Below are 26,983 nucleotides of genomic sequence, written 5' to 3'. Positions count from 1 at the left end.
GAGGACTTCTTTTTGGTCCTTAATGACAATGGCAGAGGTATTATTTTAACATATCAATCCAGCCTGTCTAAGATCAACTTTCTGGATCTTGTGATAGAAAGGTCGGAACAACAATTCATATTCAGTACTCACTTCAAACCTACTGATAGGAACGGGTTTAAACCTACAGATAGCTGCCACCATATGTCCTGGCTAAGTTCAGTCCCCAAAAGTCAATTCCTGCATCTTCGTAGGAATTGTACTGACGCTGACACTTTTCAGATCCAAGCTAACATTCTGAGAGAGAGATTTCTTGATAAAGGATACAACCAGGTTGAAGTTGATAATGACCTTTTTAAAAGTTCTGAATACCGATCAATCTCTACTGTTGGCTGATAACCCCATAGAGATGGTAGTGATAATTTAAAATGGTCTTTCCTTTCAACACAACATAAAAAGATTAAGGATATCTTTGAACAGCATTGGGGGGTTTTGAAGAATGATAGGATACCTGAGCCTATCATACCTGAGAGACCCAAGGTTATATATCATGGTGTACCTTCACTCAAATGCAAGATTGCACCATCCATCATCAATCCCCCTATTAGGCCAACATTGTTCCATGATTGGATAGGGTATTATCCTTGTAAAAAGTGTTCTGTTTGTCATCACAATACTTGTGGACGCAGAGCCACTCATTACACTTGTAATGAGAGGGGTGGAGTGGGAGCTGCTGGCGTGGAGCAGGGAATTCCCTGCAGAGGGCTTACGATACAGGGTCGTTCCTCTGCTCCCATATTCATTGACTACAATTTGAACATCCAAAAAGGTAAGGTTATATTGACTGAGCTCAAATGTGAATTTGAGATTGTAGTTATTAGTCTTTAAAGTGTCCAGAAATGAAAGAAGTGAATCCTTAGTACCCGACCAAATGAAAAAAATGTCATCAATGAATCTTCTCCACACAGGGATTTGTTCAAAGCAAGTTTGCATGTCATCTCTGAAAAAAAGTTTGTGCTCCCACCCCCCCAGATACAGGTTGGCATAGGAGGGGGCACATTTGGTCCCCATAGCCATCCCCTGTATCTGGAGGTAGTGGGAGCCGCCAAATGGAAAGATGTTGTTAGAGAGAATAAATAATAACAAATCCAAAATGAATCTGTTGTATTGTTTGGGTGCCTCTGGATTTTCAGAAATGAAGCCCTCCACAATATCCACCCCCAAACGATTGGGGATAGAATTGTAGAGGGCCTCCATGTTGAGGGCTACCAATCAAGAGCCCTCAGGAATAAAGATTCCATCAAGGATACGAAGAAGATCATTGGTGTCTTAAAGGTAAGACACCAGTCCCTCGACGTGGGGTCTTAAAAAGTCATCAATTAACTGGCTGGCTGTTTTGGTAAGGCAGCCATTCCCTGAGACGTTGGGGTGGTTAGGAGGTTTGGTTGTGTTTTTGTGAATCTTGGGGAGTGCATACAAGGTCAGTGTTCGAGGGGAAGTGACATTTTAAAATTCCCAGGTCTGTTTATTTATGAGGCCCTTATGATAAGCTGAACCAATCAGATGCTGATAACGAGTAGTCATTAAGGCAAGATGATTGGATGATACCTTCCGATACCATTCATGATTTTGAGCAATGGCCATCACCATGGCTTCATATTGACAGTTGTCCATAACCACCAGGTTTCCACCCTTATCAGAAGTTTTGATCGTGATATTTTTGTTTAGTTGTAAGGATTTAAAGTGGAGTTCCACCCACTTTTACAACTCTTCAGCATCCCTCACTAAACTGTGCTCTGTAAACAAATTGGATATTTTTACATTTTTTTTCTCAGCACCTACTGTTTATCTGCTGTATTCATTTTTCACTTCCTCCTCCCTGGCCGCGGCCCATCGCATCATTTCCTGTTTGCAATGCCTTCTGGGAAGGGGCGGCAACTTCCTCTGACACTGCCGTAGCTATGGAAACCTGACCTGAAACCTATTACACTGCTTGTGCTGCACTGAGCATGTGCGAGATCAAGGATGAGATCCAGTCTGGCTTCAGATGCCCACACTTAAGATGGCCACGGCCTGCTGCAAGTTTATAAAATGACAAACTACTGCTATAAACTAACAAAACAGACCTTAGTTTACAGACTAACTTTACTAGAATACATTAAGCTTGTGTATTCTAGCGGTATGTTTATTTAAAAAGTATAATTTTGGCTGGAACACCACTTTAAGGGCCTCTATTTGGAAGGGGGTCAAATTTGATTCAGACAAATTTTTCCATTTTGTCTCAATGATATCTTTAGTCACTTGGCTTGTAAATGCCCATACATTGGGATTCCCTTGTAAAGTAGGAAAATTACGGGATTTAGGTTTATAGTTTTTGGGTTTGGATATGGTTAAAGGAGGAGGACTAGATGGGGGTGGGGGGGAGAGGGGTCCAGGCCAAGCTCCAAGGTTTCAGCCTCAAGGAGATCGGTCTCATCATGGCCCCCCTCCTCCCACAGCTCCATCAGGTCCTCCATGGCTTTGATATCATTAATAGACATGCCCTTCCATAGGGGATTGTCCAAAGTATGACTTTGTGTTGAAATATCAGGTTTGTCATATAGAATTTTGAACATTTAGAAAACAAATTGAGATCAGTTCAAACTTGTCCACCCTTTGCGTGGGGCAAAAGGTTAAACCTAGATTCAACACAGAGATTTGTTCTGCTAAAAGAGGATAAGAGGACAAATTGATCACCTCAAATTGGTTTTCAGAAGTTTGGGATTCCCCAAGTCTGGGTTCCCTGTTTTTTTGGACTCCGATACTGGTTGAGAGAAAATAGGTGCTGGACGAAAATCTGATTGTGAGGGACTAGCATTAGCATTGCTTACCTGTGTGCTGGAAATCATTGTTGGTGCACTGTTGTTAAACAAATGTTTGTGATCGATTCAGAGTGACCCGGTGCGTTAGTGGATGAACTTTTGGCAGCACCTGCTTGAGTGATCATAGGTGCTTTGGTGTTGGGAGTGCGTCTTACAGTACCTGCGAGTGCGTTCTCTTTGAAGTGTTTGGGATTTGAAGATCCCTGAGATTTAGTGAGTCGGGTGAATTCCTGTGCCTGTAGAGAAGAAACAGAGGAAACAGATGAATCGGAGTCATTAGGTTCATTGGTTGCTTGCCTTGGATGGCATGTTTGATTATTACGTCTTCTACCCTTGTTGTTATTTTGGGCCCAATTATAGGCCTACTTGTTGTCATATGCTAGTTTGTCCCTAATACATTTCTTTTCATTTGCCTGAATCAAATTTGACCCCCTCCCAAATAGAGGCCCTTAAATCCTTACAACTAAACAAAAATATCATGATCAAACCTTCTGATAAGAGTGGAAACCTGGTGGTTATGGACAACTGTCAATATGAAGCCATGGTAATGGCCATTGTTCAAAATCGTGAATGGTATCGGAAGGTATCATCCAATCATCTTGCCTTAACGACTACTCGTTATCAGCATCTGATTGGTTCAGCTTATCATAAGAGCCTCATAAATAAACAGACCTGGGAATTTTTAAATGTCACTTCCCCTCGAACACCGACCTTGTATGCACTTCCCCAAGATTCGCAAAAACCCAACCAAACCTCCTGACCGTCCTATCATCTCGTGGAATGGCTGCCTTACCGAAACAGCCAGCCAGTTAACTGACGACTTTTTAAGACCCCACATCGAGGGACTGGTGTCTTACCTTCAAGACACCAATGATCTTCTTCATATCCTTGATGGAATCTTTATTCCTGAGGGCTCTTGGTTGGTAGCCCTTGACGTGGAAGCCCTCTACAATTCTATCCCCCATCGTTTGGGGGTGGATATTGTGGAGGGCTTCATTTCTGAAAATCCAGAGGCACCCAAACAATATAACAGATTCATTTTGGATTTGTTATTATTTATTCTCTCTAACAACATCCTTCTTTTTGGTGGCTCCCACTACCTCCAGATACAGGGGGTGACTATGGGGACCAAATGTGCCCCCTCCTATGCCAACCTGTATCTGAGGGGGTGGGAGCGCAAACATTTTTCAGAGATGACATGCAAACTTGCTTTGAACAAATCCCTGTGTGGAGAAGATTCATTGATGACATTTTTTTCATTTGGTCGGGTACTAAGGATTCACTTCTTTCATTTCTGGACAGTTTAAAGACTAATAACTACAATCTCAAATTCACATTTAAGCTCAGTCAACATAACCTTACCTTTTTGGATATTCAAATTGTAGTCAATAAAGATGGGAGCATAGGAATGACCCTGTATCGTAAGCCCTCTGCAGGAAATTCCCTGCTCCACGCTACCAGCTTCCACCCCACCCCTCTCATTACAAGTGTGCCCTATGGGCAATATTTGAGAATTAAACACAATTGCAGTGCAGACTCTGATTTTGAAAGAGAGGCTAAGTTGTTGTGGTCACACTTGCAAAAGCGTGGCTACAGCAACAAATGCCTCAAGAAAGCCTACCCTAAGGCCAAAAACCAAAACAGAACCTCCCTTATACATGACTCCAAACTGAAAAGGGCCAATCCAGGGGTTCGACTCATCACCAGGTTCTCAAGTCAGCACCGACAGGTACGAGAGATTATGAAAAAATATTGGTACCTCCTGATGGGAGACGAAAAAGTTGCCAAACATCTGAAACCATACCCTAAAATTACCTTCAAGCGATCCTGATCCCTCAGGGACACCCTGGTACACAGCCACTATGACACTCAAACCAAGACCTTCAATGAATCCTTAAAGGGCAGTAGACCATGCCATCGATGCAATTTTTGCAGGTTTATATATGCGGCACGGAGCATTCTGCTTCCCAATGGCCGTCTCTTTAGACCCAATTTTTCAGCCAACATGTCAATCAATAGGCATTGTATACATCATGCAATGTGAATGCCAAATGTTCTATATTGGTAAAACCAAACGACCTTTTTTCTGCCGAATAAGGGACCATGTCTCTTTGATACATAAAACAAAAGAATGGAAACTCCCATTAGTCGACATATTGGTCTACACCATAAGTTTGACAGTAGCTATATGCTCTATTTTGCCCTTGAACATATCCCCCCTGGAGACAGGGGAGGTGATTACAACAAGTTGCTTCTGCAAAAAGAGGCACGTTGGATACATGAGCTATCAGCTTTAAAATACCCGGGCCTCAACGATGCATTTAATTTTAAACCCTTTTTGTGAAGAGGACCTAAACATTTTCAATTTAGACTTTTCCATCATTATTCTTTCCTCCTTTCTTTACCTTCTTTCACATATATATATATATATATATATATATATATATATATATATATATATACTGTTTTAGCAATATATCTGTATTTAAAAAAAAATAAAAATTTTCCCCATTTACTGGATACTATGTCTTCACAGGCTGCCCTTTAAGTAGGATTCAATTGTCTACAATGCAGGTAGTATCAATTCAACATCACTTGGCCTCTCATTCATTTATGTCCTTGTCCATACATTTTTGGTCCACACGGACGCCAGGGGTACCCAGTGTGATAAGCGAATAATCATTCGCTTTTCACTTGGGAGCCTTAGAGGTGTCAGTCCCGATCAATAGCTAGGATGGGGGCAGCATTATTTATATACATCTAATAATGTGCTCTCCTGGGATAAACACTGATGCCGGCATCCACTTAATATTATTATTATTTCTGTTTTCCTTTTAAACTTATTTTTGGTATAATTTGCTTGGCCTATTTCATTTGCCCTGTTTATCATCCCTTTTCAAGATGGCGCTCCAGGCTTTTGTTACCCCATAGAAGTATTGGGTTATTTTGCCGTCTTGCGCATGCGCACTGCCAACTAATGATGCAGCCAGCGTCAAGCGATGACTCTGCCGCTCTCCTCGTCCACCCATCCTCCAGGCATCCTCACTACACGCCCGCATCCTGGCGGTGATGTCAGACGATGGAAGGTTTATAAGAATGCGGTTATACACACAAACTTTCTGTCACAGGCTCTCCACAGGAGGGAGGAGTTACATCTCTCCCAAACGATGTGCCTTTTTGATTGCTCTTTACAAGTAAGTGTCCTTTTGCAGCTATGTCTGGCTCTGACAGAAGCTGCATACAAGGATTTCCTTTCAATTAGTCTTTCTTTCTTACTCTATAGGCCACAATTTCTCCACAATTTACTGACCGATTACTGCCTCCCATACTTGCAGAATCATAGATTTATGATTCTATCAAAGGTAATTGTCCACATGAATAATATGGTCAGTGTTGGATGCCCTGCCTGAAATTTAATTCCAAATATACTTTTTTAAATACTCATTTCCATTCACTCATCATACTTTTTTGTCCTTTTCATTAAAGATACTTAAATTCTATATCCTTCTGTGGCCATATAAGACAGGTACCCTTGGTGTGAGAGACCAAACAGATGTTTCTGCATTGCTGATGCTACTTAGCAAGTAATTTTTATCCAATACAATTTGTCTTCAATTTGTGGCAGCCTGGTAAGATCATAAACACTGATGTATTACTATATATATTTTTTGTTTATTATGTATTAGTTTTTTCAACTGCTTTCACAGTTCATGTATGATTCATTGTCCATACATATTTTTACACATATCTATATTTATTGTAGATCGCAAATTCTATCTTGCAACTATGTAACATTATACCTCATCCATGTTTCTCTTTATTATTATTTAGAGTATACCACAATATATGCCAAAACTCCTGAGGAAGCTCCAAATGAGCGAAACATGTTGAGTGGTATTGAATCAAGTGTTTTTTTCTACTGCCTGCCCATTATGGGTTGTGAATATTGAGATACACTTATTGCCTTTTTATTAATAATGGTGTCATGTTATAATAAAATTTGTTTTTATGATAATCAATAATAAAATTATTATCTTTTATGGATAAGTTGTACATGTTTTCCTACTCTATTTATCTTCAAATTTAAGCACCTTAAAAGTCCCAGGGTTGTTCTCAATCCTTTTTCCCCCTTCTTTTTCCTATTTTTATAAATTATGGGATGTGGAGCTATTTGTTGATTATGTCTGCCCTTATTATCATTTTTATTCGTTTTAATTTTTTTTAGGACAGACTTCCCTTCAACATAGTTTTCTATGGAATTTTATCAAATTTTATATTGATTGGTTTTATTGGTAGGGTATTGCACCCTTTACACATTACTTTATTGTTGAACTAACTGTTAGCAATTGTTTTTATCTTCCAGGTATGGGTTATTATTACGTCCATATTTCGGGTTAATTTTAATCCAACAGGATTGCTAGTGTTGACCCCATTCTATGCTGAAGCCGTAATTTGACATATTTACGGTTAATAAATAATACCACTCCCAGAGTCTGCCTTATTATATTATTAAATGTGGTTCCGATGCCGACTTGCGCTCGTCCCTTACAGCGAGGCTTAGTTGTCAGTGCTGGAGCCACATGCCTTTTGTCGATTGGTCCAAGGACGGTGCGTGACTGGCGGTGATGACATCCTTTCGCCTCCTTTATAGTGAGGCCTCTGGTTGCCGTGGCTGTGGTCTAGTGCCGTCTGCGGATTGGTCTAGGAAATGGATGTTATGACATCCAGCCTCATTTTAATAGCGAGGCTTGGTTGGTTCAGGAAACGGATGTTATGATATCTAGCTTCGCTTTCACAACGTGGCTTCGCTGTGAGATTGTAATTTACATTGTCCGCCGCTGCGATAATTACACCTCTTACTGCTATTTGATGTGGCCTATTTATATATGTAACATCTTCATCGACTGTTCTTAAACCCTGCAGTTGAATTAATTTATTAATTTTCTCATTAATTCCCTTCTGGGATCGAGATAGGAAGACAGGAAGTGACGTCATGTGGAGCCATTTCTGGTGTCAGGCATATTCTGGGGTCATCATTTCTATTTAAGCGATGTTGTTGTGGGAGGTCCACACTGTTTAGTCAAAACGCGTTGGGTGGACCTTCCTGTATACATCGCTTTTGTATCTGTTTAAGCTCAATTACGTTCTTCCAAATGTGAGTGTTCATTTTATTACTATATTAAAATACTAATTCTTAAATGGTATCATGCTATGCCAGCTTTTTTATTGCATGACGCATGTTACGTGGTACCAAGCCTCTACCCTCCACAAGATGTTTTGGGGCCCATATTCCATATCCCATTGAAGTTTTGATGCTGATCAACTGACGTGGATCCTGGACCAGCTGTCTCCACTGGGTTCATTGAACCTAATAAGCCTTTAGGACTTGGGTGGTATACGCCTCCCCTAGTCACTGCGATCTGGTAAGCTTCCTCCTACCTACGGTGGTGGTGTTTCTGGCTATAGTCCCATCTTAAGGGTCACACCGGTGGTTGGATTTCCACATATGTCTGCTGGATCACATGAATATTTGAATTTTTCTATTTTTACTTTCATGGTTTGGACTTTGTGTGCAGTGAAGGCACTACACTAGCACAGTTACATTCCACCTCACCTTTTTCTGGTGGACTTATATTATATTATTGTTTGAGTTGTTACCATTCATAGGTGTTTATGTAAAATATTACACTTTTATTTGGTTTTTGCAATATTAGAGCTGCTACAGCTGTGCCGGCTGCTAGTTTGCATTTTCACAGCGCAGTATATTTTTTCCCCTTTTTCACGTGTGCTCACATTGATTATTGCCCACCAGGACAATATTTCCCCCTTCATCTGATTGCATTCAATGTTTTAAAGGAACTGATTCTGTAAAAAATTAGGGAAACCTATCATCTAGGGGTAAGTACTCTACATTCCTTTCCATTTGCTTTAGAAATGTTCAAGTACTGTATAAGGGTTTGTTTGCAACCGTCAAGCCTCAGCTGGTGCCACCTGCTATACCGGCTCTCATGCCATTCTGTGTCCTACACTCCCTGTCATCTCTACCAGGCATGTTAGGCAGGAGGTGCAAGAGAAGCCCCCTCTACAGCTCGATCTCCACCAGGTACGTGACAGTTACAAACTTTGCAGGAATCATTTTGGATGAGGTGGAAAGGCAGGACAATGACATCACAATCTTCCCCTCGTCCAATAAGAGAATGATTAGCAGCAGTAGTAGTGTAAACAAGGCAGATCTCCATTCTGACAGGGGAGATCAGACAGATCCTGTCTTTCTGCTATGCAGGAAGATAGATCTGTGCATTTCCCCAGGCAGCCCATCCCCATATAGTTAGAAAACACCTGCAGGGAACACATTTAACCCCTTGATCGCCCCTGATGTTAACCCCTTCCCTGACAGTATTATTAGTACAGTAGCCTCCCTGGCGGTATTCCCGAGTGTGGCTCGGGGTTAAAATTCAGTACCATTAGCGGTAACCCCGAGCCACACTCGGGATCGCATTGCAGGATCCTGGGGCGGCTTTACTTACCTTGTCCCCGGGATCCTGCGATGTCACCCGCAGTGTCCGAGGACTCCGTCCTCCTCTGAAGCCTCTCCGTGCCAGGCTCCGTTCCCTGCGAGCGGCGCGACGCACGGGGGCGGAGCCTGGCGGCAAATTAAAAAAAAAGTAAAAATCATAACACATACAGTACTGTAATCTTACAGATTACAGTACTGTATGAAATGATTTCACATCCCTTTTGTCCCCAGTGCTTTGGCCCATGCCCTGCATGCAGTTTTACATGATATACACTGTTCTTTCTGCCTGGAAACTGGAGATTGTCCATAGCAACCAAAAAGTGTCCCTTTACGTCAAAAGTGGCTTTAGACCAGCTAGAAAACAGCGATAGTAAATTAGAACACTTGCAGAATTGAGCGATAGTGAATTGTGGGGAAATTTATTTTATTACTATTTTTTTTTTTTTTTAATTATTTATTTTTATTTATTATATTATAATTTATGTTTTTGTGTTTCAAACTTTATCATACCCGGGATATCTACTAGACTCTGGTTTGGACAGATTTAAGTGTGTTATTGTTAAGATTTACAGACCTACAATATAAAACGCCAAATTTCCATGCAAAATAATTGTACCGCTTTCAGCACCTAAAATCCGAAATAATCATACCGCCAGGGAGGTTAACTCCTTCCCGCTGAGCGTACGCAGATGTGCATACTCGGCTTTCGGGGGTTATACTGGGATGATGCCCGGAGCTGCAGGCATCATCCCGGTACTTTTTTTTAGAGCCGGCAATCGCATTTTCCTGGTATAACAACCGATGCGGCTAAAAGATGTCCCCCCCGCCGCCTCCCGTCGCTCTTACCGGGCCTCCCGTTCCATCGGGAGGCCCGTTGACCAATCGGCCACCTCCGGTGGCTGGGGACAGACTGGAACAAAGCCGTGAGCAGCTTTGTTCCAGCCTCCTAATAGTAAACACGGAAGCGACGTCATGTCGTCACTCCCCGTTTACTCGGCTGCCAATGGCGCCGGTTTTAAAAAAATATACAGTATTCAGAATCACCAAAAATGGCGATCTGAATACTTTGGAGTGCAAAGGAGTGATCGGGGGTCTTTTAGACCCCTGATCCCTCCATAAAGAGTACCTTTCACCACCTATTACTGTCACAAGGGATGTTTACATTCTTTGTGACAGCAATAAAAGTGATCAAAATTAAAAAAAAAAAAAAATACAGTTAAATAAATAAATTAGAAAAAAAAACTAATTTTTTTAAAGCGCCTCCGTCCCCGTGAGCTCGCGCAGCAAAGAAAACGAATAAGGAAAACACACCCGCATATGTAAACGATGTTCAAATCACACATGTGAGGTATCGCCGCGATCATCAGAGTGAGAGCAATAATTCTAGCTCTAGTCCCCCTCTGTAACTCTAACCTGGTAACTCTAAAAAATTTTTAAAGTATCGCCTATGGAGATTTTTAGGTACCGCAGTTTGTCGCCATTCCACGAGTGCGTGCAATTATAAAGCGTGACATGTTTGGTATCTATTTACTCAGCATAACATCATCTTTCACATTATACAAAAAAATTGGGGTAACTTTAGTGTTTGTTTTTTTTAAATTCATGAAAGTATCCCTTTTCCCAAGAAGTTGCATTTAAAACACAGCTGCACAAATACCGTGTGACAAAAAATATTGCAACAATCGCCATTTTATTCTCTAGATTCTCTGCTAAAAAAAATATATAATGTTTGGAGCTTTAAGTAATTTTCTAGCAAAAAATATGGATTTTAACTTGTAAACACCAAATTTCAAAAATAGGCTTAGTCATGAAAGGGATAACAGGTCAAAAATGTCAGTTAGCTGACCAACATCTTAGACCCCACGTCCTAGAATTGGCATCCTACACCAAGGATACCTACCATCTTTTACGGGTTTTGGAGGATCTGGTGATCCCTGATTCATCCATTCTAGTGACAATAGATGTTGAGTCACTATATAACAGCATACCGCACGACTTGGGGGTAGCTGCCGTCAGTCGTGTGCTACACCACAGGGCAACGACTGAATGGAAATTCAACAAATTTATACTTGAGATGCTTGATTTCATCCTCCGACACAATGTGTTTCTGTTCAGGGGTTCCCACTACCTCCAGGTACAGGGTGTTGCTATGGGGACGTGCTGCGCCCCCTCATATGCAAACCTGTACCTGGGGGAGTGGGAAAAGGGATTTTTGACTGATGATTAACTAACCATATCCACTGAACATATCGTTCTATGGCAAAGATACATAGATGATATTTTTCTGATATGGAACGGCCCAGAAGACACTCTAAAAGGCTGTTTAAAAGCGATCAATCACAATACCTTGAATTTGTTTTTCACTATGTCCTATGATCATCATCGGATTAATTTTCTAGACATTACCATATATAAAGACAAGAACGGTAAGCTTATATACAAAGAGTGCAGCGCTGGATAACTACTAAATAGTAGACAATAAAAACTGTGCTAGAAAGCAAATAAAGACATGTAAAACTGACAAACCGTGCACATTATTGATTAACCTGATAAGGATTAGTGAATATTATCCAAAAGTGAATATTGGCAAACACCATTTCAAATTTAATAAAAAAGAACATGCTTAATTATATTATAGTGTCCACAAATGCATGAGTGAAAAATCTGCTGGGTAAATCTGTGACTTCCACCGCTGATAAAAACCGTCACCACAGAAAGATTGAAGGCTTACCAGACAGCCCTTGAAAGACAGCATGAAATATCCTCCACTTTAGATGGAGCATGGAGCAAATCTGACACCTCTTTTAGTGATAATGTGGAAACAGGTTCACATGTAGTTTTGCATTTTTTTGGATACTTATCATCGTTGAGAGGGGATTTCCCCTCCCCCCTCCCTTTACTACTGCGAATCAGTCTGCAAACCACCTTTCCAGCGCTCTCAATTAGGAGCCATCCACAGGGAGGACAACATCTAAAGTGGAGGATATTTCATGCTGTCTTTCAAGGGCTGTCTGGTAAGCCTTCAATTTTTCTGTGGTGACGGTTTTTATCAGCGGTGGAAGTCACGGATTTACCCAGCAGATTTTTCACTCATGCATTTGTGGACACTATAATATAATTAAAAACGTTCTTTTTTATTAAATTTGAAATGGTGTTTGCCAATATTCACTTATGGATAATATTCACTAATCCTTATCAGGTTAATCAATAATGTGCACGGTTTGTCAGTTTTACATGTCTTTATTTGCTTTCTAGCACAGTTTTTATTGTCTGATACTATTTAGTAGTTATCCAGCGCTGCACTTTTTTGTATATATATTTGGTTTGTGCCCCCTATCAGGGTTATAGTGTTCAGCTGCAGGACACTTTATTTTTACAGATTTTGAATTCACAGATTCCAGTCACTTTTTCTTTTTGTACACCTAGCGCAAATTTTTCTTTTAGATAAGAACGGTAAGCTTGCCAGCAGACTCTACAGGAAGGAGACTGCCGGCAATACTCTTTTGCATGCTGGCAGTTTCCATCCTGAACCCCTTAAAAAATCTATACCTTTCAGCCAATTTTTACGCCTGAAACGCAACTGCACCACTATGGAAACCTTCCAATGTGAAGCAGATAAATTGAGCGAAAAATTACTTACAAGGGGATATACAAAATCCTCCCTAAAAAAAGCTTTCAATCAAGTAAAAGATCAGAACAGACATGCTTTAATATTTAGGACCAAAATCCGCAAACAGGATGATACAGCGAGGATTATCCTGCGCTATTCCAATGAACACAATACCATAAGGAAAATTCTTACAAAACATTGCTCGAGTCTGACCGATGATCCTATTCTGGGGGATCTTCTTACTCCAAAACCCCAGATTACCTTCAGGAAGGCAGGTTCCTTAGCTGATTTATTGACTCAAAGTGAATACAAGGGGAATCAAAGACGGGACCCCTCTAAAACATGGGGGACTTTTCCCTGTGGTGCTTGCTCTTTCTGTAAAGTCATTGGCAGGAGAACTTCATTTTTACTACCAAATGGCGAACGCTTCCAACTTAAGCATTTCGCTAACTGCAAAACTCGGGGTGTGGTATATTTGGTACAATGCCAATGCGGGGCTTTCTACATTGGAAAAACCCGCCAAGAATTTGGACAACGTGTCAGCAAACATCTGCAGAGTATGCAGATTGGCAACCTGTATCTCCCCCTTGGCAGACATGTAGCCAGGGGACATGGATACAGGATGCCATCTGTAAACTTTACGGTTGTGGATCGTATCCATGTCCCTACTAGAGGTGGGGACTGGAACAAAACTCTTTTACAACGTGAAACGCGATGGATTAGGCATTTAGACGCCACCACCCCACCAGGTCTAAATGAGGCAGAGAGTTTTAGGCCCTTCCTCGATGGCTTTAGTTCTGGAAAAACAGATTAAGTAAAACTTGACACACTATCCCCCCTATGCCTTCTTGAATTTTTTCTCTCTCTCTCCCTTCTCTCATCTATTTCTCTCCGGTTCAGTCTAACCAGCAGGTGAATACTTGGAATGATAATGTCTATTGGGGTAGAATATCTATATATATATATATATATATATATATATATATATAAAATTTTCCTTTTTTTAAAATGACATTTTGTGGATGAGATATGCTCTTTGTAATTACAATATGCAAATGAGATAAACATTCCTTGTCCTCAATAATTGGTTGGGGGCCTTTTTTCCTCCCTTGCTGTTTGAGGTGCCTTTGGCGCCACTTATCAGTTTATGGGTGGATTTTCCTGTGTCAGGGGGCTTTTAGTTTCTCCTTTCGAGGGTTCATTCCCCTTTTGGGTCTTCCCTCTGATGTCCCGGCTTGAGACTGGATATGGGTTGTTTCCTTCTCACCCATCCAGTTTTATACTGAGATTGTTTTTGATATCTTTAATCACTACAATCCAAAGACATTTCCACATTTGATTGAATTTTTGCTCTATACTTAGGCAGGAATGACCCTTTTATTATTTTTTACTCTTTGGATACGTCCCATGTTGTGGAGAGATGGAGTGGAGGTTGGTTGCGCTTCCCTTGGATCTAACATGTGACGAGGTATTGTAGTGCTGTCAGCAATGCGTGTTTTTTCTGGCCATGAATGATAAGGGGATAGGCGTGGCCAGATGCCGGCCTTATTCCCCTTGCGTCTTGCCGTTGATACACGCCGTCCATGTACGAGCGGAGGGAATGACGTCACCGCTGTCATTTGATGCGGCGTCATTTCCCGACGCTCGCTGGGTAACGAACAAGCACGGGCCTTAAAAGGAGAACGCTGGGAACCCCTGAGCCGCCAGCATTATCCAACAACTTCTTTCTGTGAGGAACAAGACAGCAGTATGCTCTTATCTTGTGTAACAGAGGGATCATTGTCCCTCTCTCGGGCTGGCTTTGTGGATCCTGGGCTGGTTTTATGCTCAGATGTGGGAGAGACACACAGCAACTTTGTGATAAGCTATAATCATGATTTCTTGATTCATATATTGACCTATTCATGTATTTTAATGATTTGAGATTTTGTTTCTTTCTAAGAAGTGTTTCTTTGGAGAAGTCCCCCCCCCCTTTTTTTGGGGGTTTTCATGTGATCGCTTAATCATTTTTTCAATTGGTCATGAATACAGAGCTAGTGGACATATTTTTGAATCACTTGAAACCTTGACCCTTATTTTGGAAAAGGTCCCCTTTATGCTGTTTAGGGGACCCCCCCCCCTCTAATTCACCGTTTAGCCCCTAGTAATTTCAATTTTATCTTTATTTTAATTTCATTTCATTTTCATATTTATTTTTATTTTTTTATTTTTAATTTATTTCATCTTTCGTTTTAATTTCTTCTTTCTTTTTTTAATTTTATTTATATTTTTCATTATTTTTTATTTTTTTATGTTTATTCATATTTTTTCATTTTTTGTTAGAAATGTGGAGCGTACAGATATAGCCCCACATTGGGCTAACTGGAATTAGGTGTTTTCATATACTTCTCATCCATATTCTATAATCCATTTTTTTTAGGATTCCTTTTTTCATCTGGAGTCTTTCAGATCTAATTTTTCTGTATTTGAAGTATTGTTCACCACACACCTCCTGTTTGGAACGTTGCACAAATTCCTACATCTCATGTAAGGTTGTTTTAGTTTTTCTTTTCTCTATACGTTTACCACATGCTATGTGTCTCTCTCCTAGATTCTACATTTCCGTCCTTTTGAGCGATTCGCCGCTTTTTTCAGTTTGGCGTCTCTCTTTGAATTTTATTATCTGGGGGTTCTTTTGCACAATAAAAGACCTTTACAGATCGGGTGGATGTTCGATGATCCATTGAAAACCTTTATGTCAATCACGATCTTGTAAGTTTTTTCTTTTTTCTGTATTCTAGCATAGTTTCTTCTATATATGCTATGAAAAATATAAAATATATGTACTGTATACTTATATTACATTTTGTGCCTTTCAGACAATGGCAAAAAACTTATCCCTGAAGAAGATTATAAAAATTTATTATTTCGAAACACATTGGATTCAATAATTTTTTGTCACTTCTGTAATACACCACAATTGTATTTGTCTGTACACATGTTTTTTGTATAAATTTGTCTTTTTAAACTTTTGTATAAATAAAAATTTTTTTTTTTTTAATTCCCTTTTTTTTAGTTATTTGCCCTTAAAGTCCCATTTATATGAGGTTCTCTTTGCACTATTCAGGGATGGTGGCAATTTTTCACACTAATTTTTAAGAGTCTGTTTATAAAAATGTCAGTTAGGTGTCTGATCTGTCTGCCGCATTGTTGCAGTCCTGCTAAAAATCGCAGATCACCGCCATTACTAGTAAAAAAATTATAATAATAAAAATGCCATAAATCTATTCCCCATTATGTAAACACTATAACTTTTGCGCAAATCAATCGATATATGCTTATTGTGATTTTGTTTACCAAAAATATGTAGAATATATATCGGCCTAAACAGCGGAAGAATTAGTTTTTTATATATTTTTGGGGGGATATTTATTATAGCAAAAGGTAAAAAATTTCGTTTTTTTTCAAATTTTTCGCTCTTTTTATTGTTTATAGTGAAAAATATAAATACCACCAAAATAAAGCTCTATTTGTGGGGAAAAAAAGGGACATACATTTTGTTTGCTTACAATGTCGCATGACAGCGCAATTGTCAGTTAAAGCAACACAGTGCTGTATCGCAAAAATCAGCCTGGTCATTAAGGGGGTAATTCCTTACGGTCCTTAAGTGGTTAAAGTGAATGTAAGCAATCACCTTGTAAAACAACCCATTCATTTTAACCACTTGCCGCCCAAGGTATGTCATACGATGTTTTGGGGTTTGAGTGGTGATATTTGAATGATGCCTGCAGCTACAGGCATCATCCAGATATAATTCTTTTCTGCTGGCGATTCTCTGCACTGTAAAATTAGTTTTTATAGGTGTCGGGAGGGGATGCCCCCTCCCGCCGCCCTACGGTGCTTCTACCGGCTCGCCCGTGTGATCGGTGAGCCGGAAAAGAAATCCGCTGGCTCAGGACGTTTGCCATAGAGATTTCTGGTGACCCAGTAGTCTCTATGACCTTCGGAGGCCCGTTTACGACACTATAACATCACATCAGGCCCGGCGGTAGTAAACATTGCCGAGTACTCGGCTGTACAGGCTGAGATCATTTTTTTTTTAGCTTAGTCTTTGCTGCCTAGAGGAGAGATGTGGGGACCTGTCATGCACTATTCCTATTACAAGGGATGTTTACATCCCTTGTAATAGGAATAAAAGTGATCAAAATAAAATTAAAGGGAAAGTGTAAAAATAATAAAAAGTTGCAATGACTGCCATTTTATTCCCTAGGGTCTCTGCAAAAAAAAAACATACATAATGTTTGGGGGTTCTGAGTAATTTTCTAGCAAAAAAATTATGATTTTTACATGTAGGAGAGGAGTGCCAGAAAAGGCTTGGGCGGCAAGTGGTTAAACTAAAAAATGCATAGCTAGAGAACTGACCATGGTGTGCTCTTCTGCTTAGTGTGGTCAGTTTTGAATAGGAAAGCAGAGGGACTGGCAGGAACACCAGCGATTTCACATAATGGATGGAATACAAAGAGAACAGGATAATTTTTCATACAAGTACATGGTACAGCAGGCACATATCAGGAATATGAAGTGTTGAGGTAACATGCGCTTTAGGCTTAATAGCAGTGTGTGCTGGGGGATGAATTCTGGAAAGAGACTGATGTGTGCAGCAGAGGTCATCTTCACTGGTGTAACATGCCCTTTTCAGTTTACTAGTGGAGGCAAAGTTCTAAAAGTGAAAAATAAGTAAAAAAATTACATCCTGCTAGATCACTTCAAGCTGGCCCGTTTTGCAGGTGTAGCTATGTAAAACATTAAAAATAAGTGGCTTTACAATTTAAAATCCAGTAATACACTGTCTTGTACTGCTCTGCACATGCTGAGTTGCTTTTTATTTATCGGCACTGTGCTGAAAATCAGAGCCACAAGAGGCTGATCTGCTGACCGCTTGAAGATTTACTGTTTCTCGGGGGCTCTGGGCTTCAGCAAAATGGTAGCCTCCACCAAGAAGCAGCAGGAACAATGCTGGAGGCCATTTACAGCACATGCTAATTTTGATAGTATAATTATTAATGTGGAATGTATGTTCATTGCTCAAGAACATAATTTTTTTTATCAAGTTGTTACAGGTAAAGTTCCACTTTAAGCAGTGAAACAGGAATTTACAATCTAGTGAATTCCATTTTATACTATATAGGATTTAAGGTATGCTTACTTACCTGAGGTATAAAGATAGGGATTTCAGACAGGTTTTTGTTAGTGCAGGTCACAAAATTTCTTAAGTTGTCACAAACACAAACCTGAGGGCAACGATTACAAGCGATTGGAATTGCAAAGGGAAGCACAAGCAAATAATGAAGGATCAGCATTGTTAAACAGAACCTAAAACCAAAACATACAAACATAAATTAATTATTACATATGAACAAATATACCAAAATTCATAAATACATTAAAGAGATAAGAAACAATATTTGTCAATAAAAGTAAGCTAACCTATTTCTTCAAACATAGGTGTTGTTAGAGCTAGGCACCTGATGCAAATTTCCTAATTCTTCTGCTTGTCTAACCACACCTCTGCCTGTCTAGCCACACCTCTACCAAAGTGGCATGCTCTGCTGTAAAAATGCCAGCAGTGCTGGGCAGAATAATATTGACAATGTCTACATAGTTCAGGCATGACATGACCTGACTAGACTTGGAAGTCAGAGACCTTACCTTATCTCATGTAAGTAACCAATGATTTGTATTGCGGAGTTCCCGTTGAACACCAACAAAATGGGCCCTGACCACTGAGCACCAGTGTTATGGGTATATTGACCACGGTCCCTGAGGCCTCATGCACATTGTGCTCTTCTGAATTCCTTTCTTCTGTTAGGAGAAAATCAGCATTTAAAATGTGCCTAAAGCCACGTTTAGACGTATTTAGGCGCCTCAAGCCTTTGGGCTTTCATTTGTTTCATTTGGCAGAATATTGATTTATTCTGGCCACCTAAATGAATATATGCGCAACTGCTATGTGCCTAGTGTTTAGGAGCTTTTACTTGATTATGGGTGTGTTGGGAGTTTGATCTGTCCAAACACTCCTCTCCTGAACGTGATTTTGGTGCATTCAGATTTCTGTAAATGCCTATGTGTGCATGGACACATAGGCTTACATAGAGGGGCGTTTAGGGGCAGAAAAAAAATCAAATGCCTGTAAAACAGGCATTTGACAGCTGCAGTGTGCATAAAGCCTAATAGTGTGGTGCACTAACCGCTGACCAAAGATGTAAGAGCATGTGGGCACTCAGGACTGACAACCAATGGTGTAAAGGGCTCTTACCACTGACCACCAGTTTTTTTGGAGGATATTTATTTTGCTGACCAGGGGTGCCAAACAACTTAAATGAGCAAACTCCTAACTACAGTTTATGAATAACTAAAATGCACGCTAACCACCCTTACAAGTTGTTCCTCTTGCACAATAAATGAAGAAAAATAATATTTTTCTAGCATCGGAAGAATGGATAATGGAGGTCAGCAGTTTCACCCCTTGTACAAAGGGAAAATTATCTTGCAAAGTGAACAGCCTGTATGCCTTTAGTAAATCACCTGCTACAGCTAAAGTCATTGATTTAGTTGACAGTATTACTACAGCCACTAAACAACATTTTCTTGCTCCCGGCCGACTTCTTTCAAATTGTAAACAAGTTGGTAGGCATCCAAGGTGATGTCATTGGCCAAATATAGTCACGATCATATATTTGGTTATTGTAATCAGCCAGTATCACTGGCTTGTATGTTGACATTCAGCAGCTGCCGAGCAATGGACTGAGGTGGGAGTGGATCTTCGTAACAGTGGTCATCTATGTATGGGACTAGGGGGGAGGTGGAATCAGTATGGGTAGAACTTCAAAGAGAGAAGCTGAGTGGGAAATTAATAGTGGGGGTATGCTATAGGCCAACCAACATGAAGGAGGAGGAGCAGCTGGAATTACTATCTCAGTTAGAAATGGCAGGGAAACAGGGTAATATAATCATAATGGGGGACTTCAATTATTCCGATATCGACTGGGCAGAGGGAACAGCTCACTCACTAAAGGTCCAGCACTTCATGAATGTTTTACAGGACAACTTCATGTCCCAAATGGTGGATTCCCCAACTAAAACTAGAAAGATGCCCTGTTAGATCTATTAATTACGAACAATCCAAGTCTGAGCTCAGATGTGGAGATACGCGATAACTTGGGATCTAGCAATCATAGGATGATTGTGTTTACCATAATTCACAGGAAAAGGAGGCATATGGGTAGTACAAAAACACTAAATTTCAAATGAGCCAATTTTCCTGAGCTACAATCATTGCTACATGACATTAATTGGGATCAAATTTTGGAATAATTGAACACAGAAGAGAAATGGGCTTAGGGACATAATAAACAAAAAGGTATCAAATGGTGCATTCCATTGCCCAATAAATATAGTAAAGCGAAAATTAGACCTGGGTGGTTAAAACGTAATGTGAGTAGCCTCATCAAGGAAAAAGTATGGCCTTTAAAAAATACTAGAAGGAATGCAATAAGAAATGTAAAATCACAATCAGGGAGACTAAAAAAAGATTACGGAAGACACGCAGCGGAAGAAAGTAAAAATAACCCAAAAGCACATTGCACACTTAAAAGATGAGGATGGGAGGATGGTTACAGATGACACAAAGAAGGAAACTTTACCAAATGCCTTTTTCTCCATAGTTTTTATACAGGAAAAAGAAGGGTTTACCGACAGCGACTGTAGTGTTAGCGTTAGTGACACAACACGTAACATACCCATGTGGCTAACAGAGGCCGGAGTCAACAAAAGACTCAATAAACATAACACAAATAAATCACCAGGACCAGATGGCCATATTCAGGCCATTGTTCCTAATTTTGTGGACAGCATACTGACAGGATTGGTACCAGCTGATTGGAGAAAAGCCAACGTGGTACCAATATTCAAGAAAGAGCAGATACATATTCTTGGGAATTATAGGCCAGTCAGCCTAACATCAATAGTAGGTAAATTATTGGAGGGGATGAGTAGGGATTATATCCAAAGCTTTACTGAGGAGAAGAATATCATTAGTGGTAATCAGCATGGGTTTATGAGAGGACGTTCCTGGCAGACCAATCTGCTAACATTCTTTGAGGAAGTAAGCAGCCATCTAGATAGAGGGAGGCCTGTGGATGTGGTGTATAGGGATGAGCCGAACACCCCCCTGTTCGGTTCGCACCAGAACATGCGAACAGGAAAAAAGTTTGTTCGAACACGCGAACACCGTTAAAGTCTATGGGACACGAACATGAATAATCAAAAGTGCTAATTTTAAAGGCTTATATGCAAGTTATTGCCATAAAAACTGTTTGGGGACCTGGGTCCTGCCCCAGGGGACATGGATCAATGCAAAAAAAAGTTTTAAAAACGGCCGTTTTTTCAGGAGCAGTGATTTTAATAATGCCCTTCAGGTCTGGTATGGATATTAAGGGGAACCCCGGGCAAAATTTAAAAAAAAAATGACGTGGGGTTCCCCCTAAATTCCATACCAGACCCTTCAGGTCTGGTATGGATTTTAAGGGGAACCCCGCGCCAAAAAAAAATAAAAAAACGGCGTGGGGTCCCCCCAAAAATCCATACCAGACCCTTATCCGAGCACGCAACCTGGCAGGCCACAGGAAAAGAGGGGGGACGAGAGTGCGGCCCCCCTCCTGAACCGTAACAGGCCACATGCCCTCAACATTGGGAGGGTGCTTTGGGGTAGCCCCCCAAAACACCTTGTCCCCGTGTTGATGAGGAAAAGGACCTCATCCCCACAACCCTGGCCGGTGGTTGTGGGGGTCTGCGGGCGGGGGGCTTATCAGAATCTGGAAGCCCCCTTTAACAAGGGGACCCCCAGATCCCGCCCCCCCTGTGTGAAATGGTAAGGGGGTACTTGCCCCTACCATTTCACTAAAAAACTGTCAAAAATGTTAAAAATGACAAGAGACAAATTTTGACAATTCCTTTATTTAAATGCTTCTTCTTTCTTCTATCTTCCTTCATCTTCTTCTTCTGGTTCTTCTGGTTCTTCCTCCGGCGTTCCTGTCCAGCATCTCCTCCGTGGCGTCTTGGCGCGGGGTTCCCCTTAAAATCCATACCAGACCTGAAGGGTCTAGTATGGAATTTAGGGGGAACCCCACGTCATTTTTTTTTTTAATTTTGGCCGGGGTTCCCCTTAATATCCATACCAGACTTGAAGGGCCTGGTATGGAATTTAGGGGGACTCCCACGTCATTTTTTTTTTAAATTTTGGTTCGGGGTTCCCCTGTGGGGAATTCCCATGCCGTTTTTATCAATGAACTTCTATGTGTATTGTCGGCAATGCAATAGCCGCGAGTAGTTTTAAATGGGTTTTTTCCTTCGAAATGTCATTTTGCTGTCAGACTGTTCTAAACACGAGAAACATGCGCCCCTTTACAGGCATACTATAGACACCCCCCAGCTACGAAATTTAAAGGGATATTACACTTTTATTGTTTGACTTTAAGCATTATTAAAATCACTGCTCCTGAAAAAACGGCCGTGTTTAAAACTTTTTTTTGCATTGATCCATGTCCCCTGGGGCAGGACCCGGGTCCCCAAACACTTTTTATGACAATAACTTGCATATAAGCCTTTAAAATTAGCACTTTTGATTTCTCCCATAGACTTTTAAAGGGTGTTCCACGGCATTCGAATTTGCCGCGAACACCCCAAATTGTTCACTGTTCGGCGAACTTGCGAACAGCCAATGTTCGATTCGAACATGAGTTCGACTCGAACTCGAAGCTCATCCCTAGTGGTGTATCTGGACTTTGCAAAAGCATTTTATACAGTCCCCCATAAACGCTTAATTTACAAGCTGAGGTCCACAGGCTTGGACCATAGGGTTTGTGCTTGGGTAAAAAACTGGTTACAGGGACGGGTCCAAAGGGTAGTAATAAATAACATGTACTCAGGCGTGGTGAGTGGGGTACCCCAAGGTTCTGTCTTGGGACCAATTCTATTAAACATATTCATAAATGATATAGAGTAGAGAGGGATAACTAGTTCAGTCTCGGTCTTTGTGGATAACACAAATATAAGCAGAGTAATAAACTCGCATCAGGACAAAGAAACTTTGCAGAACGACCTGAACATAATAAAAGAGTGGGCAGACAAATGGCAAATGAGATTTAATGTGGAGAAATGTAAAGTAATGCACTTGGGGTCAAAAAAAAAAAAAAAATTAATGAAAAATAAAAAACACGTGACCTTATTAGACCCCAACTTAACATAAACATGCCTCCATCCCTGTAAATTAATTAAAGAACGAAAAAAGTGAGTTGTGGGACTTTGAATGAGGCATGGATATGTATTTGAAACTGTCTAGGATACCTAAAAATAGATTTGGTGTCACCGTCCCTGATGGGAAGATCAGTGTAACCATAAAGAGTTGCTAATCAATCCAATAAAATTCAATTGAATTCAAGAATAAAAAATGTATAACGTATCATAATATATAATACATAGATCATGCAGAGTAAAGCATAATAAAATATAGTAGTAATCATACATATTTAATGTTTGTAATGGATAGGTATAAATGGTAGAAGCAAACACAATTAAAAAATGTAATGGATATACAGACAAGTGAACATGGTTATCCTAATACATGTGGAAATAAAATGCATTAGATAAAATTCATGATTGGAGCAAACTTGACTTGGAATCCCTGAGTATGGGTTCTACGCGTTTCATGGTGTTTTAAGCCAATAATCAGGAGTGGGATGCATCAATAATGGCTAAAAAGGAGGAATAAATGAATAAATAGGTCAATGAAGTCTCAAATAGAAAATCATGCTTTCAAAAAGAGAGCAGGTTTTGGGAATAAATGCATTACCTTTGGCAGTGTCCAGGTAAATAGCCCAACAGTCCCTAAATGGGAGTAGGATGGTGGCCCTGAATGAGCTGTCTCCCCCAGGGTTGAGGTGGGGACACATTCCCCTAGCCCCTAAACCAAAACTCTCCAGGAAGCAATGAGAACCAGAGAAGGGGTAGCGGGAAACAGCAGCCATAGAGAGAAATGAACACCCACAACACAATGCCAGAGTGTGAGGTATAGACATATGGGCCACAGAAAAAATAACTAAAATAATAATATTAATAAAAAGTTAAAAATATATAATAAATGTGTGATCAAAAAATGTGTGGGTGTGTGTGCCTAAAATAAAAACGTGTGAGCGTATGTGTTGTTTTGGTCCCGAAAAGGGACCCCATAATTACCTGAAGTGTGGATAAAGACCCATAGAACCTCTCCTCATGTTGGAATGTGTGGAGTGAGCTGCGGACTCATTCCAGCCTTCGTAGCCTCAGCCTGGGGTGTGTCACCACCAACGTCATGCAGCCACACATAGGCCATGTGATTGGGTGCAGCAGACACCCGCCCGAGGTGCAGAGACCTCAGCGTTAGTCTATTCTATCCCCCAGGCCACGCGAGATGGAGGGAGCACTGGCACGCAATCCGGCGTCAAAAAGACATCGCGCATGCAGCGTGCTGGCATGACGCCGATGCGCCAAGGTCCGACCCCGCCCCCATCATCATGGGGGAGGTGCGGGGGAGAAGGAGCTGGGCACATCGCAACCCCGGGGGACAAGAGACCACATTGACAGGACCACCCATCCAGTTGGCTGGGTGGGCCAAGAGGCATGAAAAAGGAAAAGGTAGTTAGCTAAAACGTCAAAACAATGGTAAATAGAGACAATAATGTAATGGCCTAATATCCAAGGAGAAAATATCAATATAGAGCCAAATGATAAAAACAAATAATGGAGAGAGATGCCAATATATGAATTGACCCTGAAGTCTAAGAACTAAGAGTATGCAATCATTTTGATGCGTTGGGTATAGCAGGTCACAGAGGGAACGGGTGTCTTCCACCCTAATATACATATAATAAAAAACATGTGACCTTATTAGACCCCAACTTAACATAAACATGCCTCCATCTTTTTGATGCCGGTTTGCGTGCCAGTGCTCCTTCCATCTTGCGTGGCCTGGAGGATGGGATAGACTACCGCTGAGGTCTCTGCAACTCGGGTGGGTGTCTGCTCCGTCCAATCACATGGCCTACATGTGGCTGCATGACATTGGCGGTGATACGCCCCAGGCTGAGGCTACGAAGGCCGGGATGAGTCGGCAGCTCACTCCACACATTCCAACATGAGGAGAGGTTCTATGGGTCTTTATCCACACTTCAGGTAATTATGGGGTCCCTTTTCGGGACCAAAACAACACATACGCTCACACAACACTTGGATTTCTTCATATAGGGTGTATAACACACTCCTATACTACACACTACACACCAACAACTCTTATCACACACATACCAATGTATTGGCAATATGTTGGCATTTATTTGTTTACTATCACTGAGTAACTTTTTGGCAGGTGTTTTGCACAGGCCAAAGCACAACCATTGGTCCTACCCATTCAATTCACACATTTATTATTATTTTTTTATTTTCATTTTATTTTAGGCACACACACCCACACATTTTTTGATCACACATTATATATTTTTAACTTTTTATTAATATTATTATTGTATTTATTTTTTCTAGAACCTTATCCGTGGCCCATATGTCTATACCTCACACTTTGGCATTGTGCTGTGGCTGTCCGTTTCTCTCCAAGGCTGCTGGTTCCCGCTACCACTTCTCTGGTTCTCCGTGCTTCCTGGAGAGTTTTGGTTTAGGGGCTAGGGGAATGTGGCTCCGCCTCAACCCCGGGGAAGATAGCTCATTCAGGGAACCATCCTACTCCCATTTAGGGACTGTTGGGCTATTTATCTGGACGCCGCCAAAGGTAATGTATTTATTCCCAAAACCTGCTCTCTTTTTGAAAGCATGATTTTCTATTTGCGACTTTTTTGACCTATTTATTCATTTATTCCTCCTTTTTAGCCATTATTGATGCATACCACTCCGGATGATTGGCTTAAAACATTAGGAAACACGTAGAGTCCATACTCAGGGATGCCAAGTCAAATTTGCTCCAATCATGAAATTTATCTAATGCATTTTATTTCCACATGTATTAGGATAACCATGTTCACTTGTCTGTATATCCATTCAATTTTTTAATTGTGTTTGCTTGTACCATATACCTATCCATTACAAACAATAAATATGTCAATATGATTACTACTATATTTTATTATGCTTTACTCTGCATGATCGATGTATTATATATTATGATACATTATACATTTTTTTATTCTTGAATTGAATTGATTAGCAACTCTTTATGGTTACACAGATCTTCCCATCAGGGACGGTGACACCAAATCTAATTTTAGGTATCCTAGACAATATCAAATACATATCCATGCCTCATTCAAAGTCCCATGAAAAATGAAAAATACTCCAATGAAAAATACTCACTAGGTGGAGAACAACTGGGAGATTCAAGGATGGAGAAGGATCTAGGGGTGCTAATAGATAACAGAATGAGCAACAACATGTAGTGCCAAGCTGTAGCTACCAAACCAGGCAGAATATTTGCATGCATAAAAAAGGGGATATACCCAATGGACAAAAGTATAATTCTGCCACTTTATAAAGCTCTGGTCTGACCTCATCTGGAGTTTCCAGTCCTTCAAAGGGATGTGCTGGAGCTGGAGGGAGTCCAAAGAAGGGCAACAAAACTCCAAAGGGGACTGGAGGACCTCAATTACGAGGAACGGCTGCAAACAGGAGGAGAAATGGTTTAACCTTAAACTGCGTAGGGTGTTCTTCACTGTTAGGGCAATAAGGATGTGGAACTCTCTCCCACAATTGGTGGGGGATGCAGGGAGTATGTATATCTTTAAAAGACTCTTATACCCTGTGCACACGGTCGGAATTTACTACAACGGATTTTGTTGTCGGAAAATTTTAGATCCAGATCTCAAATTTTGTGTGACGGAAATTCCAATGGAAAATGTCCAATGGAGCCTACACACAGTCATAATTTCTGACAACATG

General features: G+C 40.6%; 1 protein-coding gene across 4 annotated transcripts in view; it reads right to left on the bottom strand.

Moving 5' to 3' along the window:
- Window positions 1-26,983, bottom strand: part of CHADL (chondroadherin like) — an 888,529-nt gene that overhangs the window by 631,105 nt on the left and 230,441 nt on the right. For 2 of the 4 annotated variants that reach the window (XM_073592692.1, XM_073592691.1), the window contains exon 2: window positions 18,157-18,319. In XM_073592692.1, coding sequence (XP_073448793.1) covers window positions 18,157-18,306 — 150 coding nt within the window. In that variant the 5' untranslated portion in view covers window positions 18,307-18,319. Of the gene's footprint in view, window positions 1-2,849; window positions 3,077-18,156; window positions 18,320-26,983 lie in introns of those variants that run through there. The other 2 variants (XM_073592694.1, XM_073592693.1) reach the window with 2 other exon arrangements.

The sequence above is a fragment of the Aquarana catesbeiana genome, linkage group LG07 (assembly GCF_042186555.1).
Source record: "Aquarana catesbeiana isolate 2022-GZ linkage group LG07, ASM4218655v1, whole genome shotgun sequence".
Taxonomy (NCBI): Eukaryota; Metazoa; Chordata; class Amphibia; order Anura; family Ranidae; genus Aquarana; species Aquarana catesbeiana.
The sequence above is the reverse complement of the archived record's forward strand: the minus strand, read 5'-3'. Positions and strand labels throughout refer to the sequence as shown.